We start from the raw sequence: 22,392 nt of genomic DNA, 5'->3' as shown, positions 1-22,392 counted from the left end.
CTGCAAAACTATTTTCAACACTGATAATAATAAGAAATGTTTCTTGAGCATTAGATCAGCATTTTAGAATGCTGATTTAGGATTTTCATTTTAGGATCACGTGACAGTAAAGACTGGAGTAATGGCTGCTGAGAATTCAGATTTACCATCAAAGTAATATATTACATTTTAAATTTATTGAAAATAAAAAGTTATTTTTAATTGTAATAATATTTCATAACATTACTGTATTTCTTATCAAATACATGAAGCTTTGTTCAGCATAAGACACTTCTTTAAAAACATGTATTTTAAAAAATCTTACTGACCCCAAACGTTTGAAGGGTATTGTAATAAATAAAGCACAGCAAAGTTGCTTATGATAATTTAAAGACTTGAAAAATGTGAGAATTACAATGGATGCAGCTAAGCATTCTTTGAAATTCATACTAAAGTAAGTTCCAACCAAGAGAGAAGAAAGTAAACTAGATAGAGTCAGAACTCACCGAAACACTGGTAGGTTCATACAAGCCTCTGTGGAAAGGTAGGCTTCAAAGACCAAAATTAAAACTTCAAAGATCATGTATGGGAGCGAGAACCAGAAGCAACAGCAAGACTGAGTAAGTGTGTATATATGTCTGTGTCTGTGTGTGTGTGTGTGTATGAAGGTATTTCAAACACACTCTCCCCTCCTCCCCTGATCTGATCTTAGGCCAGTCAGTAAAACTAATGGGACTCAAAAATCTCCATTCTTATCAGCCAATCAAATGGCTCGCCTAGACAAGATGCCAACCACTCAAGCGTGAATGAGTGGTCATGAATGACCTCAAAGCATCGCCTAACAAGATGCTCACTGAAAACCACCCATTTATTAAATATGGGTCACTCCTTGTCTTGTGTATGCAGTAGAGGAATGGAAGAGGTCAAGAGCAACAATGCCCCTTTTCTTGTCAATTTGTCTGGTCTGTTTTCCATTTGGTCTTTGTTTCTGTGAAGGAAATTTTAAATGTAATCATTTTCAAATTAATCATAAAATCAGTTGATCATAAATGATAACTAACATTTCCATTTTTAATCTTTAAGTATGTTTTATGGAACAGAAATGTTCTAACCTTTAGCAGCATTGCAATAATGAAACATGGACAAAAATACTAATAACGTATGTTTGGAGTCTGTCGGGTTACTGCCGCACAGCAGGTACAGTGGAAAACTAGAGATCTTAGTCCCAAGTGATAGTGTTCAAAGTGGGGAAAGACATTGCCTGACTCAGTAGGGTGTCGGCAGTAGACGAGCTAGAGTATCACTAGACGTTTAGTGTTGCCAGTAGATGCTCCCAGCTAAACTTAAGTCAGGTGCATGGGGAATTTCTACTACATTTCTTGTGCATAACTGAACAGAAATAATTTATAAGCATGGGGGGATGGGATATAAGTACAATGTCACTGATTAGCTTAAGAACTATGGACGCATAATCTCTTTAATGTTGCCAGGCCCCTTATTTGGCTAACATTATATGAGTATGAAAGTGAAAGATATGGACAAGACACAGACAAAATTTGCAGACAAAATCATTTTAATAGAAATGCATGCGGTCAGGAATTTCGTGTGAGGGAAGATTTTAAAGGTGCAGTATGCAATTTTTGAGAAACACTATTGGTATTTGAATCTCTAAAACAAACATGCCCCTACCTGAAAGGACCACACTCCGATCCTGATAGCTCCACCCCCAAATTCACAACTATGCTAAGCAACACAGACACCTCCCCCATCACGAGTAGGCACGCCCCTTACAGGTGATTGGCTACAAGTGTGTTATGGTGCCAGATTCACTTTCTACAAATACAAAACTAGAGTGTTTGAGAGAGACTTTTGTGTGAGCGATAGAGCAGTAGTACATTGCTGTACTATTGACATTATACACTGAATCGTTTGAAAATCTGATGAAATTTTTCTCTATTTAGACTTTAAATGTGAAATATGTTTGCTTTCAATTATTTAAATCAAACGTTTTTACTAAACAAATACAGCTATTGTAAACTAAATACTACTAATTGTAAATGCAACATTGTATATTATTTATATGAATAATGTCAAGAATTGATAATATTATTAATATCAACTGTACAAACTGTGATATCAACTGTTTTTTTATTTTTTTATTTCAGTGTTCTTAAAATTGAAAGGAATAAATATCTATGGCAGATATTCTATCCGGCTGCAACTGCCATATCTCCCCAAAATTTTGAATAAATGGTTAATCAGCAGGTTTTCAGCGACAGATTCTTAAACTTTTCTTGCCCCCCCCTCATGTCTTGATATTTGGCTGCAACCTTGAATGGCAGACAGACATATGCAAAGGCAAATTGCTGTTTATGCACATAGCACAGTGCCACACATTCGTAAACACTGACCACCCACTCACTGTTGTTTAAGCAACAGCTGCCCAGTCGATCTTATGCGGAGCTTAAACCGGAATAGCATCTCATACCTCACAGATATATATTAATAGCAGACATCAAACAAAAAAGAGATAAAAGATGGAAATTCAACCATGTACAGTCACACACCCACAGCGGCAGGAGCCACAAGCATTGTGTACCATATTCATTCAGCGAATGAAAAAAAAAACGAAAGAGAAAGGGAGACTCTGTGTAGCCTATTATCTGCAAATGGAAATGAATCTAATGGATCATAAAGAAGGACAAAGTATGAGTCAGAAATAGAGGGGGAATGATGAGAGGCGAGTGGAGGGAAAACATGAGGATGCTCAGAGGAATAGAAAAACAAATAGTGCCTCTCTGGGAAACACAGAATGGGAATGGAAGTGGAAGATATTCACAGACAGCCAGCATGCAAGGCGATGCAAAACACACACCCACAAAAACAAAACGAAAACACATGATAGGCAGATCCAGGCAAGCGGACGATTGGGCTACACAACCTCTAGTGGCATGGAAACACGCAGACGAAGCGCCGGCAGCTGACTCTCCTACCTTGCAGCAGACTCTGTAGGTTCAGCTGAGCCTCCTGGTGCAGTTCCTGTACACACTCCGGCCTACTCCACGAGCCGAACACATTCACATGCTGTTGCCATGACGATTGGAAGTGGGCCGTTCGTTTGCTCTCCGAGTCCAAGTTGGTGGCGGCTGGCAGAGAGAGAGACAGAGGGAGGGGAGAAGAACAAGAGATGCAGATAGAAGGAGGAAGTCAGAGCAAGAGAAAAGGAGAGAGAGAGAGATGCGGAAAGAAGGGAGGGGAGAGAAAAAGATACATAAATATAAACTAATACAATTTACATATGTTTTTATACATACTATGCATACTATGCCAGCAGAGAGGTGGAAACATCCAACAGACCAAATGAACCACACACTAAATTTGCAATCAAAGGGTTAACAATTAATTCATTACAACCCTAATATGTTTTTCTATCTGGCAGTTCGAGCTGGACACCCAACAGAAGATCTCTCAAGATCTCAGAAGTATCCTGGACTCTCTCAATTCTAAGAGAGTCCAGGATACAGAGAAACAATATAGTTCGAATCACTTTCAAAACTAATTTCCAGCTGTGGAACAATAAAAACATTGACAGCCAGTCAGAATCCACCTGACTTTAAAGAGTGCAAACATCTCAAGCTGCACATGACAACTGCAGCACAAGCTTATAATAAACAGAACATTGCCATCCATTGGTTTGGAAGCTAATATAGTTATCATTATAGTTACCTTTACAGTCTTACCAGTTAGATTTGACTACTCAGATAAATATTGATTACATATTACATGTGACTGTTGAACTATGAAAAGAATCAGAATAAGAGATGACAGCCCTAGTGAAAAATAAATCTAATAACATGTATTTGAAATACATTTATTTCATGCTAAGTATACTACAAAAACATTTGTATATTAATGTACGTAATAAAAAAAACCCTGCAATTGTAATTTTGGTATACTAAACTGGTATGCTTAAAGGGATAGTTCATCCAAAAATGAAGATTTAATGTTTATCTGCTTACCCCAAGGGCATCCAAGATGCAGATGACTTTTTTTCTCCAGTAGAACACAAACAAAGATTTTTAACTCAAACCTTTGTAGTCTCTCAGTCATCTAATATCAGTCAATGGTACTCACGGCTTTGAGAGAAAAAAAACATACACTGACAAAACCAAATTAAACCCTGTGCCTCGTGACGATACACTGAGGTCTAAAGACACGAAACGATCAGGCTATGCAAGAAACTGAACAGTATTTATATTGTTTTTTTTACCTCTGAGCCGTCGCACGGTCCAACTGTCCTGAGCTCGTTCACACAACAGCCGGCGGGTGACGCATCTTCTTCTTCTTGCTTTACGGCGGATCGCAGACTCATAAGTGCATCTACAATCTCAATTAGGAGTGTCAATGGTCCATTTGAGAGATAGGTGGTGGTAATGCACTTATAAGTATGAGATCCGCCGTAAAGCAAGAAGAAGAAGAAGATGCTAGTTGTTGTGAACGAGTTCAGGAGAGTTGGACCGTGCGACGGCTCAGAGGTAAAAAAAACAATATAAATACTGTTCAGTTTCTTGCACAGACCGATTTTTCCGTGTCTTTAGACCTCAGTGTATCGTCACGAGCCGCAGGGTTTAATTTGGTTTTGTCTGTGTATGTTTTTTTTCTCTCTCAAAGCCGTGAGTACCATTGACTGACATTATATGACTGACAGACTTCAACAAATCTTTGTTTGTGTTCTACTGAAGAAACAAAGTCACCTACATCTTGGATACCTTTGGGGTAAGCAGATAAACATCAAATTTTCATTTTTGGGGTGAACTATCCCTTTAAAGTCTGCTAAATTGGAACAACTAATTTTGTACTTAATGCACTTTAATTGTGCAGAAGTAGTGCTGAAGTCCAACTAAAGATCTACTGAAGTATATTTGATTGTGCTAAAGTGGAACTATTGCAAGTATACTTCAGGTACACTTTAAATATATTGCATTTAAAGACCGATATTATTCAAAGATCTTACAATACTCATCAATAGTGACATTAAAACATTTAGGCCTAATATGTGCATTGTGTAGTACTCCAAATAAAGTTTAATTATAATTTTATATCAGTATTTTATATCAGTAAGTCTTGAGCGATATGTCAGTAAATAATGTTAATAGATTTGTACTAAACTTAGTACAAAACAAATGTATTTTAAATATATAAATTTTTACTAGGGTGTTCATTGTGACTGATAATCTACATAATGAAAAAATAACAAAATATAATACTCTCTTAGCAAAAACGTCAGATGGTGAGGTCTAAATGTAATGGTGTGGGCAAAATGATTCATACATTTTTAAGACTTTTATAATCCTGAACACCAACAACATGTCTTTATTTAAAGCTTACTTCAGAGAGACAGAAAAAGACACTGATGAAAAAGGACGCTCGCTTATCTCCCGAGAGGTTAACTGAGCACGCTTAATTACAACTTCAGCACTAGTTCTCCAAGAGGAAATTAATATGCTATTTCTTCCTCTTGCATAACTCTGCCTGATTTTTAAACCATAAAGATTGATGGAATTCAAAGCAAAGTCAACATGCTGAGCATCAGGACAAACAGAGGGGGCTTTAAAGGAGGGATGTGTGGGAATGGCTAAATAAGATAGGAAAAGTCGGTGCAACTACAGTAGTTAGCCACTAGTTAGCCTGTTCTAGAAGTCATTCACACTAAGTCTTCTGTCAGGATCAGACACAATACTTTTAAAATAAAAACTCAATATACCTTATTTCAAACAACCTACATTTGATTTTGGACCCTTCACCATTACAGGCCGATCAGGGTAATATTCATGTCAATAAAATACAATAAATCCACAGACAACACCTAATTACGTCTTTAGTGGTGCAACGGTAAGATTACGGAAACTGTCTCATGTCTAAAATCTAATCTTTCCATGTTTCCATTTCCTGCTGACCATCTGAACTCCCCTGTACTCAGTCCCATACATGCTACGCTTAATTAGTCCAATGTACTCTCCTTCATTAGTGGCTGATTAACTTGCATGAGCTGGATTTTGAACTACAGCACATTAAACATGCCATGAGGTCTCAGCAGCAAGACCCTTACATGACGACTCTAATGACAGAGGCCACTTGAGAAACTACTTGGCTTCCTCACATGCAAGTGTATCATGTCATGCAGGCCATATGAACACGATGTGTTGATTAAAAGTATATTTTTATGTGTATATTTTGGTGATACTAGGCCTGTCTCCAGAAACTCTAAATAATGCATTCGTTTCTCATGTTTGTTTGTTCTTCTATGTGGCATATCCAGTTAAAAGACGACAACAGCCAAGAGAAACATGGAGAAACAACCATGTTACTGCTGTTATCCACTTCAACATTTATAGGCATTTTGTTTTAACTCATCTCACTGTCATGGTGGAGCAACTATCCGGAGGATATTTGTCAGACTTGTTTGCTAGTACAACAACATCACATAAACTGATGAAACTTAAAAAGAACTGGGAACTAAAGCCTCCCAAACAAAATTCGAAATAATCACACATATGCCTCCCTCTAGAGTTTCAGAGGACGGTCTGTGCTCAGACCTACCACAATAAAAATTTGCTTCAGGCTAAAATATATTCAAAAATGTTTCAATATGAACTTAAATATTTATCATCAACTTCTTAAACTCTGTAATATGTCATTTTGTATATTTCTACTATTTATATAAAGGGGAACTTCTGATAAAATTGATATTTTCATGAGACATAAGTCTCATGAAAAGGAATATATGTAAATTGCTCTCCCAAAAAATTAATATTATGTCATCTGTTAGTGCATTTTTTGTAATACACTGTAGGTCATGTTTTTAAAATTTGAAATGTGTTGCAACTTATATTCCAAAGCAACTTATATAATGCAATTAATGTTAAACATGCAAAGTGTTGACAAGTGTACACACAAACAGCATACATCTACAATTACTAACTTGACAAACAGCCTATTCATCATCAATGTAGTCAATCAAAATTTAAGAAGGTACACAGCTCAGTTCGAATTTTCTGTTGTACAGGAGGGCCGTGCCAGACAACCACCCCAACACTGTGGTACACCAAACTTATTTTTGAACATGTACGTTTGCTGTTTTACATGGCCATTGGGACACAAGTGAAGTATAAAGCCTTGATTGCATAATAACATAATTAGAAATTACTGGTCTGTGAGTTTTTGCAGAAATGTTTTATTTTGTGGGTTTTAGTTTTTATCTTCCCCACATTCAATTTTAACACAGTTTGTGCTTGTTAGGCAAGGCAAAGCACATCAAGACATCCAGTTTTGCTTTAAATTGATTTAGGCTTTGTGTTTATAATAAAGGAGGGCTTTTATTTAAACCCATTAGACTTGTGTTCATTTTTGAAATACAAATGAAGATCTTTTTTTTTATGAAACCTGAGATATTTCTGTCCCTTTATTGAAAATTCATTCCACCAAACCTTTGACACATCTGAAGGTAAGAAAACACTGTAAAATTAATACATATATTAATCAAGCAATTCAAGTCTTCTGACGAGAAATGAGCATTGACATGTCAAGCATTTGTAAATGATATTTGTAAATGATGACAGTTTTCATTTTTGGCTGAGCTAACCCTTCAAAATCACTTAAGATCACACAATATCAGTGGCATGAGGGGGATTGATGAAATCAAGAGGCAAAGTCTACCTCTGTGTTCAGTATTACATTGACTGTGTAATCATCCAATTATAGTAATGAAGAAAACATGGCAGGTGGGCATAATTGACAAGGTAATCAGATTTCACAAGACTTTTCACTAGTGTGTTGTCCTTCTTCCTTCACATTCACAACACACTACAGAAGCTTGATAAGAACAGTTAAATCTGGTCTGCACAGTGTTTAATTTTGAGTCAATTATTTATAGTCAATTATTTTCTCAGGCCAGTTTTTTTTTTTTTTTTTGAAGAGTTGCATGCTTCCACTCTCAAAGACCCCTCGGTTATTTTTACATAAGCTAATAATTAGTGCATAAAATTAAGATTCACTTCCATAAAATATTCTTTACTCAGTCGACACTGCTTTGATGAGTGATTCCCGTTTTCTTCAGATATTCTCATATTTTTATCCATAGCTTGACATGGGTATTGAAATGTAAGCGCCGTGTTTTGAAACATGGGTAACACTTTATTTTAAGGTCCAGTTCTCACTATTAATTAGTAGCTTATTAGTATGCATATTACTAGTATACTGGCTGTTTATTAGCACTTATTGGCTACATATTACTGCCTTATTCTGCCTGACCATGTTCTAGATCCCTTTAATTCAACCCAATACCTAAACTTAACAACTACCTTACTGACTATAAGCAGTTTATTCAGGGAAAACTCTTAGTAAAGTTGTGTTCCCTAATCTAAAGTGTTATGGAAACATGCTGATAAAAGCTTGCACAGATCCAATATGAGTAAAGAACACACTTGTAAAATTGTGTCAGTGTCCCTCAGAGAGTGCTGCCAAAAGCAATTACTCTCACAGGATAATTGTAGTGGCATGAATCCCAATCCAAACTCTTTCTGCCCTTCACCCAATCTTTTCCTCTCCTTTCACTGATGTGTGAGATTGAAGCCTTTCCACACCGTCAAGCAGGACTAGAGCCCTTGATGGGTGTTTTACTGGGTGCACATAGAGAACATACACAGCAGCACCTAACGGAAGGCGATAGTGATCTGTTACTCAAAAATGTCCGATAGAGATAAGGAAAGGTTCATGACAACATCACCACCACACATGGACAAGCACCAATAAAAAGCTGCAAAACACTGCAGTGAATGAACGTGATTTACAACAGCAGATGGTGTGTACGGAGCAAAACCAATCTCAGACCTCACAGTGATCGTATAAAACAGCCGCTCAATTAATTAAATCGATCAGCTAATGATGAAAACACTAACATCTGCTCTCAGCTGCCACATCTACATGGAAATATTCAGCTGAGGGTTGAAACCTACGATCCAAGTGTGAACTCAACACATAAAGTGTAAGCCAGACTCACAACCTACATGGACACAGCTCATATTTATGGAAATAATATGTCTCTCTGTTGTCTTTCTCTCCATGGTAACTGTATAGTCTGATGGAGAAGCTGTAAGCAGAGTGAAAAATTCTTATTTTCTACTACAGTTAAAGCCTGAGCTCTCTTTTCTTTCCTGTGTTGATGCATTTCTTATTGAAATAGTAAGATGGGCGGGACATGCCATAGACTCTGGCTTTGCCAGTCTTTCCTTTTCCTAGCAAAACTACACTTGACAGCTTTTACAATGGACGAAAGCAATGAAGACACTTTCAAAATGAATACATTTCAGCCAATTCATTCTCAGTCAATGAAAGGACATTATGTGCGAGAGACAAATTAAAACAGAACAAACCATGATTTGATACTTGCTATTGCTAGGAGGAGGCAGGTGGTATTTACACTCATATAAGACAGTGATTTATTGGACAAAAATGTACAAGTCATCAAAGTTTCTATCTGTTTCCAGACATCTAAAAACTAATTTTTTAAAGGCTAATTCACACTGCATTGACAGATGATGTCCAGTGTAAGTTGGGTTTTGTTGGATTTTGTAGTGTTTCCCCTGCTGGCATCTGTTGCTGCTGGTCTGTGCATGTTCAGTCATGGTTTGTCGTGGAATGTCTGAGAAGTGACGTAATGTAAGCTGGTAATTGTCATCATTGGTCGACATCTGTCAGTGCAGTGTGAATTAGCCTTTAAAGCAATCATGATGAATCGAGAAATGTAAATTCCCTTGATCTTTTGACATACTGTATAAGAAGCCATTGTACTATAAAAGCATCCTGTAAGTTTCAGAACTCAAAACATTCTCGTTAGTCTAAAAAGAGTTTATAATGAAGCCAGTCTGCCAAAACGACCGCTTGAGGAATGTTCTACTCTATGATGTAATAGTGTGGCTAAACACCGCCTCCACAGAAGAAGACCGACGCCTGCTTCTACATTGCTGCCTGTTTAGCCCCGCCCACCGATTTGTGCATGTAGTGTAAATAATGAAAGCGGATCCGAAGACATTTGAAAAACATTAGGAAAGAGTGGATACATTTTTTTAATGAAGTTCCAGACCGCATCAGTAAGAACTTGGTCCTTTGTTCACTTCATACTGTGGATTTGTTTACAAACAAGGCACAATTCAACGCATGATTTTCAGAAAGATTGAAACTAAAAGATGGTGCTGTTCCAACTATATTGGATCCGACAGTAATGTTGCACCACACAAGTAGCAGTAATTGTTTTTATTACCTTGTCAATTGCTTTGTCTGTTATTACAGATCATTTGATATGAACTTAGTATTTATGCGTTTCTGAGAGCTTTCTGACGAGGGGAGTCAAAAAAGGACAGAAAATAGCTTATTACTTCTAAATTATATTTTTTGATGTAAAAATCTTGATAACATTATAAGTGGACCTCAGAGAACAGTACAAAATAATAAAAAGGCAGTTCATAACCCCTTTAAAAGCTTAACTTCGAGTGCCCCCATTTTAGAACACTCTCTCTGTCAAGTCACTGGAAAAGATGCAAACACACTAGTCAAATACTTCTGACTGGCACATGCTTACATTGAAAAACTGGAAAAGCAGTGTAGTGAAACGCAAAAACATGCTCTGTTTGAATATACGTTAGACGTTTTTTAAAAGGCTTAAATGCTAATCTGCTAAATTTGGTCAAGTCACCTTTATTTATGTAGTGCTCTATACAGATTGTTTCAAAGAAGCTTCACGGAAACTTGGAAATCAATAAAAAAATCAACATGTAAACCAACAGAATCAATAGGCCAAGTGTAAATTTCTTCAAACATGAGATGAAGTCAGTTTAGTGTTGGTGCAGTTCAATAACTCTGTAAATTTGATAAATTCTGAAACAAATTCAATTCAGGTATAAGCAGCTCTACAGAAGGCAGTAGTGTTATTATTCAGTTCAAGTCAATGTTGATTCAATTCAGTTCAAAATCATTTTGTGACTTTCATCAATTATGAAACAATATACAGTAAAGTGAAAGACATTAACTAAAAGCCACAAAATACCAATTTTGATATCATGGAGCCAGGCTTTTGGATGTAGAATAGAATAGAATAGAAGTGTGTAATACACGTCAACCTGAGAGTAATAAATAATGTCCATTGTGTAGACTCTAGTCACACACTCACACACACACACACACACACACGCACACGCTAGAGGCATTATTTCTCTCATGACCACAGTCTCCTCTTCCCTAGTCGTACGAGTTAGCACACACAGATTTCATGACACCTCCTCCATTCCACATGTTTTCCACAGAAACATGGCACTGAGTGTTGGTGAGGCTGTGATGTGTTTGCATATGCTGCAGTGTTGGTCCCAGCAGTGCTGACTGTAGTGACTGCCGCTTCCTCACGGCCCGTTCTGCACTGCTTCACCCCTCCCCGTCTGTTTCCTCTGGTGCCAGTGAGCGTGTGTGAACGACAAGTGCTGAAAGACAGACTATTAGTGAAAGTGTGTCTATGTGTCAGTATGTCTAATAAACAAACACGCACATGCTCGCACACTTCCCATAGAGGAAGTGTGTGGAGGATAGGAAATGTGAACACTGGCCTTCTGGAGTTAATCTTCCCCTGGTCCTCTTCTCATCCTCTCCAATTCTCTTTACCTCATATTCCCTTCGGCCTTATCCATCTACTCATGTTCCTCTGAACACAAAGATTTCCTAAGTACAAACTATCCTGCAGATGAGTCCCAAATGTGGTTACATTATTCATAAAAGTGAAGATTAGACAGCATTACAAAACATTATTTTTATAAGGCCTGAATTTTATTAAAAACGACAGTTAAATATATATGCAGATAGTCTGATAAAAGACTGTTCTCTTGTCACTTTAACAGACTGATAAGCTCTTCTTGCACTACACATATATCTGCACAGTTTTGTTTTATTTAACCATGTGCCTTATGCCACTTTATCTATCTCTTTCTTTATTTTTCTACAATGTCCTCATTTGTATATCTGTATAGTATTATGTACATATGTTTAAACTGTATTTATCTGTATTTGAACGTCTACTGTCAGTGTCTTAAATGTTAACTGTATGCACCAAGGGTCTGAGAGTAACACAATTTCAGTTCTCTGTATGTATGCGCCGTACATGTGGAAGAATTGACAATAAAGCAGACTTGACTTGACTTGAAATATAATAACTGTTTTCAAATATTTTTAAAATATAATATTGTGCCGGTCTAAAACAAAAAGAGTCAAAGTGTTTTCAACCTAAAAATGGTCTAAGGCTCTTTCATACTAAGGACGATAACTATAATGATAACTATAAAGTTTTAATAATAGTTCTATTCTATGAGAATTCTATGAGTAAAGGGAAGTCCACACCACAAGTAATACAATAACGAATTTAACGAAATTAACTTTATCATTTGAACCACTTTCAGAATGATCCTTTTCATCTAATAAACAATAAAAACAATCAGAATCCACTGACTTTAAACAACTCCAGCATTTAAAGTGGCAGAAAACATAAGTGCAGCACACAATAATGAAAAGAAATGGTGTCCTTCATTGGTATGGAAGCTGAAACAGTTATCATTACAGTTACCATTCTTGGTGTGAATGAGTCTTTACTCCTAATATCTCCATATTAAAAGTGCACTATGGGAATTTTTGCAGAAACAAAATGTTCTATTTTATATATACATATTTTACATTTGAACCACAGATGGCGATAGAGAGGACAATATTCCCAAGTGCACATTGAAGCTGAAATAAAATATGTATAAATTAAAACTTCACCCTTCATCCTTAAATCAGATCTTATAGCCACACATTTCTTACACTGGAATGAAACACATGAATAGTACTGCTTCAATAAAGACTGAAGGCATGACAGGCAAATCAACTGTCCCATATGATTTCTGTGCAGTGTTTGGTGCTAAATGTCTTTACCTTGTAAATAGTCTAATGGCACAGTAGTGGAATCAGATCACACATGCACAGAAAGTGGGATAATGTGTCACTCACAGGTCCATTTCTCAGGGGAAACACATGCTAAACGGAGATGAGAAATTCACTTTAAGGCAAAAGCTGTGTCACTAACAGTAAAATGAATTTAAAGAACAAACCGTACAAGCTCTGACAGCCTGTGTAAAGGAAATGGGTTATAATCTAAGAAGGCTGATAGCAGGATGAAGCAGATGTACAGCGCGTATACAAGCTGACACAATATTTTAAAGTCCCCACAGAAAATCCACTGATCTGCAGCAGATAGTTAGTGTCCAAGCATGAGTGGGCTAGAAATGACTCAGTCAAAAGGAAGGGCAAGAGCCATTTTTCCTCGAAAAACAAAATGAGCTCATGCTACAAATGCTGTGAACTTTTGTCCAATTTCCGGTTTTATGTGTGTTGGTGGTGGCTGATGGGGATTAATGTGGTACAGTCATACTGTGGTGTCAGAGCCAAAGCTTAATCTGCTGCTTATAGCAGTTAGCACCATTATAACTCTCATTTAGTGAAGCTTTTAAATGATGAATCACACTGGCTACAAGCAGATCTGATGGAGAAAACACTTCAACGTAAGAAAATTCTCAGCTAATAGAACTTTAAAGTCTTAAAAAGTGATACAGACCCATGTGAAATCAGAAGCTTGCATCGTATGAAAAACGTAAAATTTCATGTCTGCTTTTATAAAGCAGTCAGACAGGGTTGTAGACTATGAGTCTAATCGACATTTTGATTGTTGTGATTGGCTGAGGTGGGCTCTATTTTCCGTCCCTTGCTGTGTTGACACAAAAATCTAGAACAATCCCACAGGAAAGCATTATTATGATGTCATTTGTTGCCCTGGTTTATTTTGGCTCCGGGTCCGTAGTATCCACTCAACCTGACTTCAAACTGGGCAAAAAATCCCAGGCTTCTTTGAGCTTTCACAGGCACCACATTTAAGCACATTCTCATTTACAGTAGGATCTGGCACTTGCTCAAAATTCACATGTGAATACAAACTCAGAGGACTCAGAGTGTTTGTGTGCATTCTCAGACATAATTACAAAAAATTGTCCCATTAGGCTTGCCACTGCAGTACCTCTATCAGGACAACTTTGTGCCTTATTTAACCTTAAAAGGTTCATAATAGTATAGGTTACTATTAGGCACCTTTTAGGGGTTGATAAGGTACAAAGATGTCCCTTTAAGGGGGTACTGCCCAGTGGCAAGTTTTTTTAAATGCACATTTTTTTTTCTTTTCTATTCTTTAATTTTATTTTATAAGATTTACTTTTTGACATTTTTGCCTTTATTATGATAGGGCAATAACTAGACAGGTTGCAAAGTGGGAGAGAGAGAGGGGGACAGGATTGGGAAAGGTCCGTGAGCCAGGAATTAAACTCAGGATACCCAAGCACAACAGTACTATATGTCGGCATGCTGCTCACATTTTTTCTGACAGTCTATATGTTTTCTATGCCACAAGTCAAAAATGAACTCTATGGCAAAACAGTTAAATTAACAAATGAAACAGTTGTTACCTCTATCCATTTACATTCACCATATTCACATTTAAACATCTTAACAAATGATGCAAAAATGATCAGAACACATATTATTATAGTAGTATGCAAACAAACTGTATTATGAATAGATATGTTTTATCCAGTGTTTTGTGTTCCCTCAGCCTCATGTTCCCTCAACCCTGACTCTGCTAGAAGTGATGACGATCAATCCACAAAAGCAATGTATGCTGTCAGGTCACATATTTAGTATTTACACATTTTTAGAAAAGTTCAACACTATTTTATATTTAATATAATTAAAAATGACTTCACGCTGAATATCAACTCATCATCGTTGGCCCGTCACCACCATCAGACAGAAAATGACGGTGTTGACAAATTTCTTTCACAAAACAAATGGAGTTCATGTAGTAGCCATTTTGTTTTCTCTGTTGCTAGATGCTAACCTGCTTCAGGAGATTAAAAAGATCTAAACATTTCAAATTATTTCCTCAGAAATTGGAAGATGGTGTTGACATTTGGTTGTGACACAGAAAATATTAACATTAGGATTTAAAATATTCTAAAACTATGAAACTTGCCAGAGCCCGTCTGACATTGATATACTCTGCAGAGGCTGAATGTGGCAAGAGGGTCCTTTAGAGTGGCAGCTGCCCCTGATATACCCTGATTTTATTACATTTTAATGAATGTCTGACTTAGTTGACAAAAACACACAACTTTGAAACCTTATGAAACACACATGTCCTTGAAAAACAACCTTTCTTTGATATGAGATATTATTAAGTGTTGCTTCATCATTAAAATACATTTCTATGCGTTTTATAGCATATGAATGATTGAAACCTTCCCTTCTCTTATTGATGTAGTAAGAAGGCAATAAGTGTCATAGATGTTATATAATTATGATAAAATGAAATTGAAGGGTATGATTGTGTGAAATGCATTCTATTATTAATCCCCCATAATATTTACAATTGAAAATATCTTCATTTTTAAACCTAATAGCAGTTACAATTGTAGGGCATGCTTTGTCCCATGTCTCAAGAATCAGCGATTAAAGAAATTTACAGCAGAACAGAGATAAACAGAAATAAATTATGATGGTACAGGCTAGATGGTACAACAATCCAAAGTCAGAAAACTTTCTATCGGTCAAAGTTAAACACATCTAGAGTTAAAAATCTAATTTTCTGGGAACATTGAGATAAAGGAGTAAACATTTAAATAAAATTACACTGTACAATAGTCCAGAGATTAAAGAACACAGTATAATATGCTCGCGCACACACGCACACGCACACACGCACACACACACACACACACACACACGCACATTTACTTAGCTATCTAAATAAGGACATTACACAGACTGCTATTGTTTTTATATACAGATAGTTATGGATTTTGGAAACTAATCCTAACCTTACCCATCACAGAAAACTTTCTGCATTTTTACGATTTAAAAACAAACAAACTTTGTTTAGTCTTTATTCTTTACTTTATTTTTATACCAGTTTCACAAATGAGGACATTTTGTCAGGTTTAGCTCACTTTTGGGTACAAATTTGTCCCAAAAATATGATCAAGTAGGTACACACACAAGTAAGGGATAATACAAGCAAGGTGTGCTAATGACAAGCTGACTATATTTTCCCACTTATTACATACCAAATAAATAAATAAATGGAATGAAATAATTTAAATAAAATAATTTGAGTTTAAATAATTTCATTATGTGAGAAGAAAGAGCCCACGGAGTGATATGAAGCTAGCACAACTATGTAGCAAATTGGTTGCCTGGGACAACAGTTAATTAACGGTCAGTTTAATAGTAGCCTAATTATACAAAAATATTCAACCCCAGTATGCCACAACTGACCAATTAAAGTAAAGTATTCCAGCGAGCTGTGTAATAATCACTGTTAATGCTTAGACCTTCCGTTTATACTCACACAATCAAGAAGAGTAGACACTAATGCCCTTTAAATAACTTCCAGGTTCTATTGTCTCAACAACATTACGGACAGGAAACTGCACTTCATCCACTTCCTGTCACAGCACACAGACTCTGTGATGAAAAGAGATCTTTGAAGTTGTAGATGAATGAAAGTAACAGAAGAAGTGGATACGGAGGCAGTGAGCTGTCAGCTCGTTCCTCAGGGAATGACTCTCATGGACATGAACACAGAGGTCAAAGACTGGAGGACGCATCTAAAGTTTGTCCAACACAAAAGGCTACACTAACCTACTGAGGGGTAAATAAATGAACCCTCAGTAAAGGTTAAAGAAAGAGGGACTTCTTCAGAGCTCCTTCCTGCTCAGGAAGGAACACATAAGGGTGGATTAAGTGGATCTGACCTCCTTTAGAGATACACAGACAGAGGGGGTTATGAAGAAAGCCTGTGACTTTGGGGGGAAAAGTATCATGGCATTCTCATGGTAATTCCAATGGGTTTTCTACCAAGACGTTGTAAAAGTAATCAATATGTGAGAAGTGATCATTTTAATCCAAGTCTTATAAATGAGACACAATCTCTTGTGGACACATTTTATTTTAAGAACCAATTCTCATTATTACTTAACATGCATATTACCAGCATACTGTTTATTAGTAATTACAAAGCACATTTTAATACCTTATTCTGCATGATCATATTTTAAATCCCTTAATCCTACTCCATACCTAAACTTAACAACTACCTTACTATTAATGAGCAGCAAATTAGGAGTATATTGAGGCAAAAGTTGTAATTTATAGTTAGTGAGAATCGGACATTAAAATAATGTGTGACCCAATCTCAGTAAGACTATTCACAATTAACCACTTGCACCCAATACCTAAACATAACTACTACAACCACTATCTTACTAAATATCAAAGTAAATTTGGAGTTTATAAAGGGAAAAGTTAATATTGATAGTTAATAACAGTGAAAATGTGTTCCTAAATCTAAAGTGTTACCCAGATCATTGATTGACAGATGTGAAAACTGAAAGAAAACTAAGCTGAAAGAGTGAATACTGGTTAAAAAATTTAATTACTGGTCTATATCTGCAGAACACATTCGGTCAGTTTAATTTATGGGTTGACCGATGTGTGTTATTCAGGGTCGATGCCGATACCGATTATTACACATTAAGTAGACAGATAACCGATATTTTGAACCAATATATGTCTGGTGTAAAAATGAAAATGAATGTAAAAATTAAGAATAGCAATGGCTCTGGCAAAAAAAATTCTTTAACTGCCTTTAAATTATTTTATCAGCAAATTGGTTTTGAAAATGGCCGATACGGATAAAAAAAATGCGTAATATAGGTGCCAATAATCGGTCAACCCCTAGTTTAATTTGTCTTCTTATTAAGTGCTTCTCTTTTCTGTACTCTAGACAAACAAGTATAATTTATAAACTTGTGACTGCTCAAATATGGTTCATTTCCAGCACGGTATACAGGCTCGGGACAGAGGGAAGGTGCAAAGAGAGACAGAAATGGAAAGATCACATGCAAGACAAGCTATGTGCAAAGAAGCACAGTGTGAAAAGTCACAAATAAAAAGAAGAATGTGTTTGTGTGAAAGTGTAACTGGATAGAAAATGAGAAGGAGTTTGTGTTTGTGAGCAGCTGGCTTTTACTGGAGCGTTTGTGTCAGTGGCAGGATCAATAGATGACTGATAAAGACAGAGGTTTGGCAGAAGTCTCAAAAAACCATGTGTGAACACACACTGGAAAACATACACATACAGACACTGGTTTAACCCTCGCTGCAGCTATTTCCTTTCAGGCATTTAGACTGTCAGTCAACTGGACTCAAAGGCCTGGACTCAAAGGATTCATTTAGAAACTATTTTGCATAAAAATTCTATGAGGCTTAATTTTTTCTCCCATTCATTTTACATGGATAATTAGCCAGTGAGCTCTAAAAGCCTTCCGTAAGAGTGTGCATGTAATGTATGAGCAGAGAAAGTGTGTGTTGTCATGAATATATGTGATCAGTGCAGCTTCAGCACATTTGTAAGTCTATATTCAAACTGGCCTTATGTGTGTTTGTGTTTGTGTGTGTGTGTGTATGTGTGTTTGTGTGTGTGTGTGTGTGTGCGTGTGTGTGAGAATTACAGTAAGTTTGTCACTGTTATTATTCCGAGTTAGTGGGACTTTAAGCTGTAATTCAGTGCTGAAATATGAACCCAAGGGAGAGTGAAAACTGGAATGGCAAATGGGCAGCAGTCCCATGTCTTGAGCTTCAGCATGTTTTGTGTGTGAGAGACTGTTATGAATCTCTGTGACCCAGGATCACTTTCACAGAGGTGTGTTATGATTCCATGACCAAGGTAAACACACACTGCGGCACACACACATACAATGACACACAAAACGGTCCATTTACGTGCAGCACTCATATTACATCAATCCCATTAACTTTGTCAACACAAACATATTATTTTTAAATCATCAACAGACTTATTCAGTGCAGACTAAAAGCATACACTCTCAAATCTCAAACTCATTATTAAATATGACAGACTACAACCTTTACAACACAAATGCTGACAGCGTAAGCTCACAAATCCTGCTTCAGGAGAGAAGATGATCTCCCATCTCAAAGAAACCCTCTGACAGACGTCCTCCTGCATTACTGTCTGACCTCAATGTCTCGCTATACAGCGTCTTTATACTTCCAGCAGTCACGGTGGGTCTCTGAGTTTAAAATATTTAAGAAACGATCCGATTACACACTCTGTTCATGGCTTTTGCAGTCTACACAGAACATACAGAACACACAGGATCGCTAACCCTACCTGTTTTTCCTCTGAAGAAATCTAGCCTCTCCATAATAACATCCATAAATGGAGAGAGAGTTAGAGAAAGAAATGCTCTAGCGGCACAGACCTAGAGTTACCAAAATCTGAGGTGGGAGTGACACTGGGCGAGAGAGGGAGGGAAGGAGAGAAAGAGGCAGGATACATGAGCACTCAGTGTTTTAGCTTGTCCCCCTCCCCACTCTATTGTCAAAGCAGCACTGCTTTTTCCTTCCCCTGCTCGCAAGTGCCTTCCTGTCCTGCTGGAGGTGACAGCAAAACAACCAATAAGATGTCTGGAAACGCTCCCAGGCGATCACAGCAGCTACAAAGACCACAAAGTCCAACAGGACACAGTCACACTGAACATTAACCAACCGCTCAAGCAAAACACTTACCAGTGTCCAAAATTAACACTTGCCAAGCATCAACTGGTGAGTTCAATGCCCATGGATGGTAACTTTATAAAGAAATGCAATTAAAGGAATAGTTCCCCAAAAATGAACATTTTGCCACAATTTAATCACCCTCATGTCGTTCCAAACTTGTATAAGTTTATTTCTTATGTTGAATATAAAATAAGTTATTTGGAAGTATGCTGGTCAAACAATTGATGGTCCCCATTGATTTTCATAGTATTTCTCTCCCTAAATGGAAGTCAATGGGGACCAACAACTGTTTGGTTCTTCAAAAATTCATCAAAATATCTTCTTTTGTGTTCAACATATGAAAGAAACTTATACAGGTTTGGAACAGCATGAGGGTGAGTAAATGATGACAAAATGTCACAGCTCTCTCTCTCTCTCTCTGTTCATGTCGGGGTACGGCCCTTCTCTGAGAGCATGACGTCAGACTGGGAGAGAAAAGTATGAATGAAAACAATGTGTGTATAGAAAGCAATATGCGTGCAGAGCACTGTGCACTCCAGACATTACACAAACACACACATACATCACTCCTTGCTTTTGAATATCAGAGGGCTAGAGCTGTGCTCAACCATCAATAACTTGATCTAAAACAGCTGACTGCACACTCAGAGATAGTGGCATGAATCAGAATCAGAAATATGAAGTTATAATTGTATTACAACCACTTTTTTTCCATATTACTGAAATGACACTTGATCCAGAATCTTCCAGTGAGTCAGATTCAGATCATTCCAGTACACTGATTTTTTTTTTTTACAAGAACACTGGATTGAGATTCAGATTCAAACAGTTCCCTTTATTCTGAATCACTTCTTTAAAAACCATCCAGTACTCTGAAAGACTCTCATTGCTATTTTGTACACTGGATCCAGAACCAGAAGCTAATATCAGTGATTGGAATCAAAAAACAAATCAGAACCACTTTTTCTGATTCACTGATTCAGAATCTTTAATACAATGAAAACAATACACTTTACAGCAAACACTGGATTCAGAATCAGATTCTGAAATGGGATTAAAAATCAAATAACATGCAGAATAAAAATCACTTTATTCTGAATCACTGGTTTAAAACACACAGCACAAAGAAAAAATTCTGGATGCAGAACCAGAAGTTAGTATTAGTAATCAGAATCAAAACTCAAATCAAAACCACTTTTTCTGATTCACCGATTCCAAAACTTCAAGTACACCGAAAAACACACTGTGCAGCAAACACTGGATTCAGAATCAGAATAAGAATCAGAAAACAATAAGATTTGGAATAAGAATCTCAAACAGTATCAATGACTACGTTTACATGGACAGATCGAATTAAGACATGTGGAGTATTCCTATTTTAGTCGCATTATTGAAGTGCAGTATAGACATGTAAACACCTTAATCAAACTATTACCGTCGTGTAGGACTTTTCGCCGGATTTTGCGACCGATACACACATGGCAGTGGTCAACCGTTTGACGGCAAATAAAAGAGCTTCAACACCGCCGTCGTCTGTATGCAGGTACAAATAATTAACTTCACTTGATGCTTTCATAAAATTAAAAATAAAACACCCAAAACTGTATATGGCATCATCATGAAGATGAACTATATATGATCTAAAACCATCTACTAAAATATATGCCAAACTTAATGCTGGATTCAGAATCAGAAATAAGAAACAGAATCAGACAGATTCGGAAAACCAAACAGATTCAGGAAACCGTCGCAATATATTGTACAGTGGATTCTGAATGAGAGCTAAGCAGCATTTAACAAGCCAACAATAAAAGACAAAGAGACGTGTGCTTGATTCTGCTCCGTAAAAATACCATGAAGCTGCCTTGTTTTAAACACCATACAGGCTCAGCTGGTGAGCTCTGTTGCCATGAATAGGTTCATCTCTACTTAAGACGTGTACGCTTTTGTGTCTCTAAAGCACTGGAAATTATCTGCATTCTTATATAGGAGATTCTGGAGAGAGTGTGCTAGTGTTAAAGAAGACGTATGTTTGCTTGTACCCGTTTAGTGTGCATGTGTGTGTCCTCTCTAATTCACAGATAAGAGACAGAGTGACAGCTCCCCATCTCCGCACTTCCCTCCTCCTCTGTCTCTCTCATCTCCCCATCCTGATTGTCTTCACCAACTGCCATCACTCCTCGTCTGTCTTAAACCTCTCTCCTCCCAATCCATTTCCCACCACCCCTGTCCCCTCTCCTCTCATCTTTTATTTTGTTCCTCATTCTCTCTGATCCTCTCCGACTCCGGCTGTCTTCTGTGTCTGTTTGGGTACACGCTTCTTAAGGCTTGTCACTTCTTTGGTCCATTCCTTTTCTCTCGTTTTTGGATAAAGGGAAGAAAGTGCAAGAGGATTCAAAGAGCTCAAAGCGATAACAAGAGAGCGAACAGTGATTTTAAACCCAATGGTGACCCTGACTACAGCAGCAACACTGATTAGCCACATGACTGAAATTTATATACTCTCACACGTGCACATACACACACACACACACGCACACACGATGACATGCACAACACCTGAAGTGATGGTAAAATAAGAGAGTTGCATTGTGGAGTGTGATGTAGGGCAAGAATGTGCGTGTGATAAATCCGTGCACACGTCTAGGTGTGACA

General features: G+C 37.1%; 1 protein-coding gene across 3 annotated transcripts in view; it reads right to left on the bottom strand.

Annotated features, from left to right (window-relative positions):
• Positions 1-22,392, bottom strand: part of LOC306874893 (NHS-like protein 2) — a gene marked incomplete at its 5' end in the record, with an annotated part of 82,660 nt that overhangs the window by 11,606 nt on the left and 48,662 nt on the right. For 2 of the 3 annotated variants that reach the window (XM_079425209.1, XM_079425210.1), the window contains one exon: positions 2,973-3,125. In XM_079425209.1, coding sequence (XP_079281335.1) covers positions 2,973-3,125 — 153 coding nt within the window. Of the gene's footprint in view, positions 1-2,972; positions 3,126-19,348; positions 19,385-22,392 lie in introns of those variants that run through there. The other variant, XM_079425211.1, reaches the window with a different exon arrangement.

This window comes from Barbus barbus, assembly GCF_936440315.1.
Source record: "Barbus barbus genome assembly, chromosome: 1".
Classification (NCBI taxonomy): Eukaryota; Metazoa; Chordata; class Actinopteri; order Cypriniformes; family Cyprinidae; genus Barbus; species Barbus barbus.
Note: the sequence above shows the minus strand (reverse complement) of the source record. Positions and strands in the feature narration are given on the sequence as shown.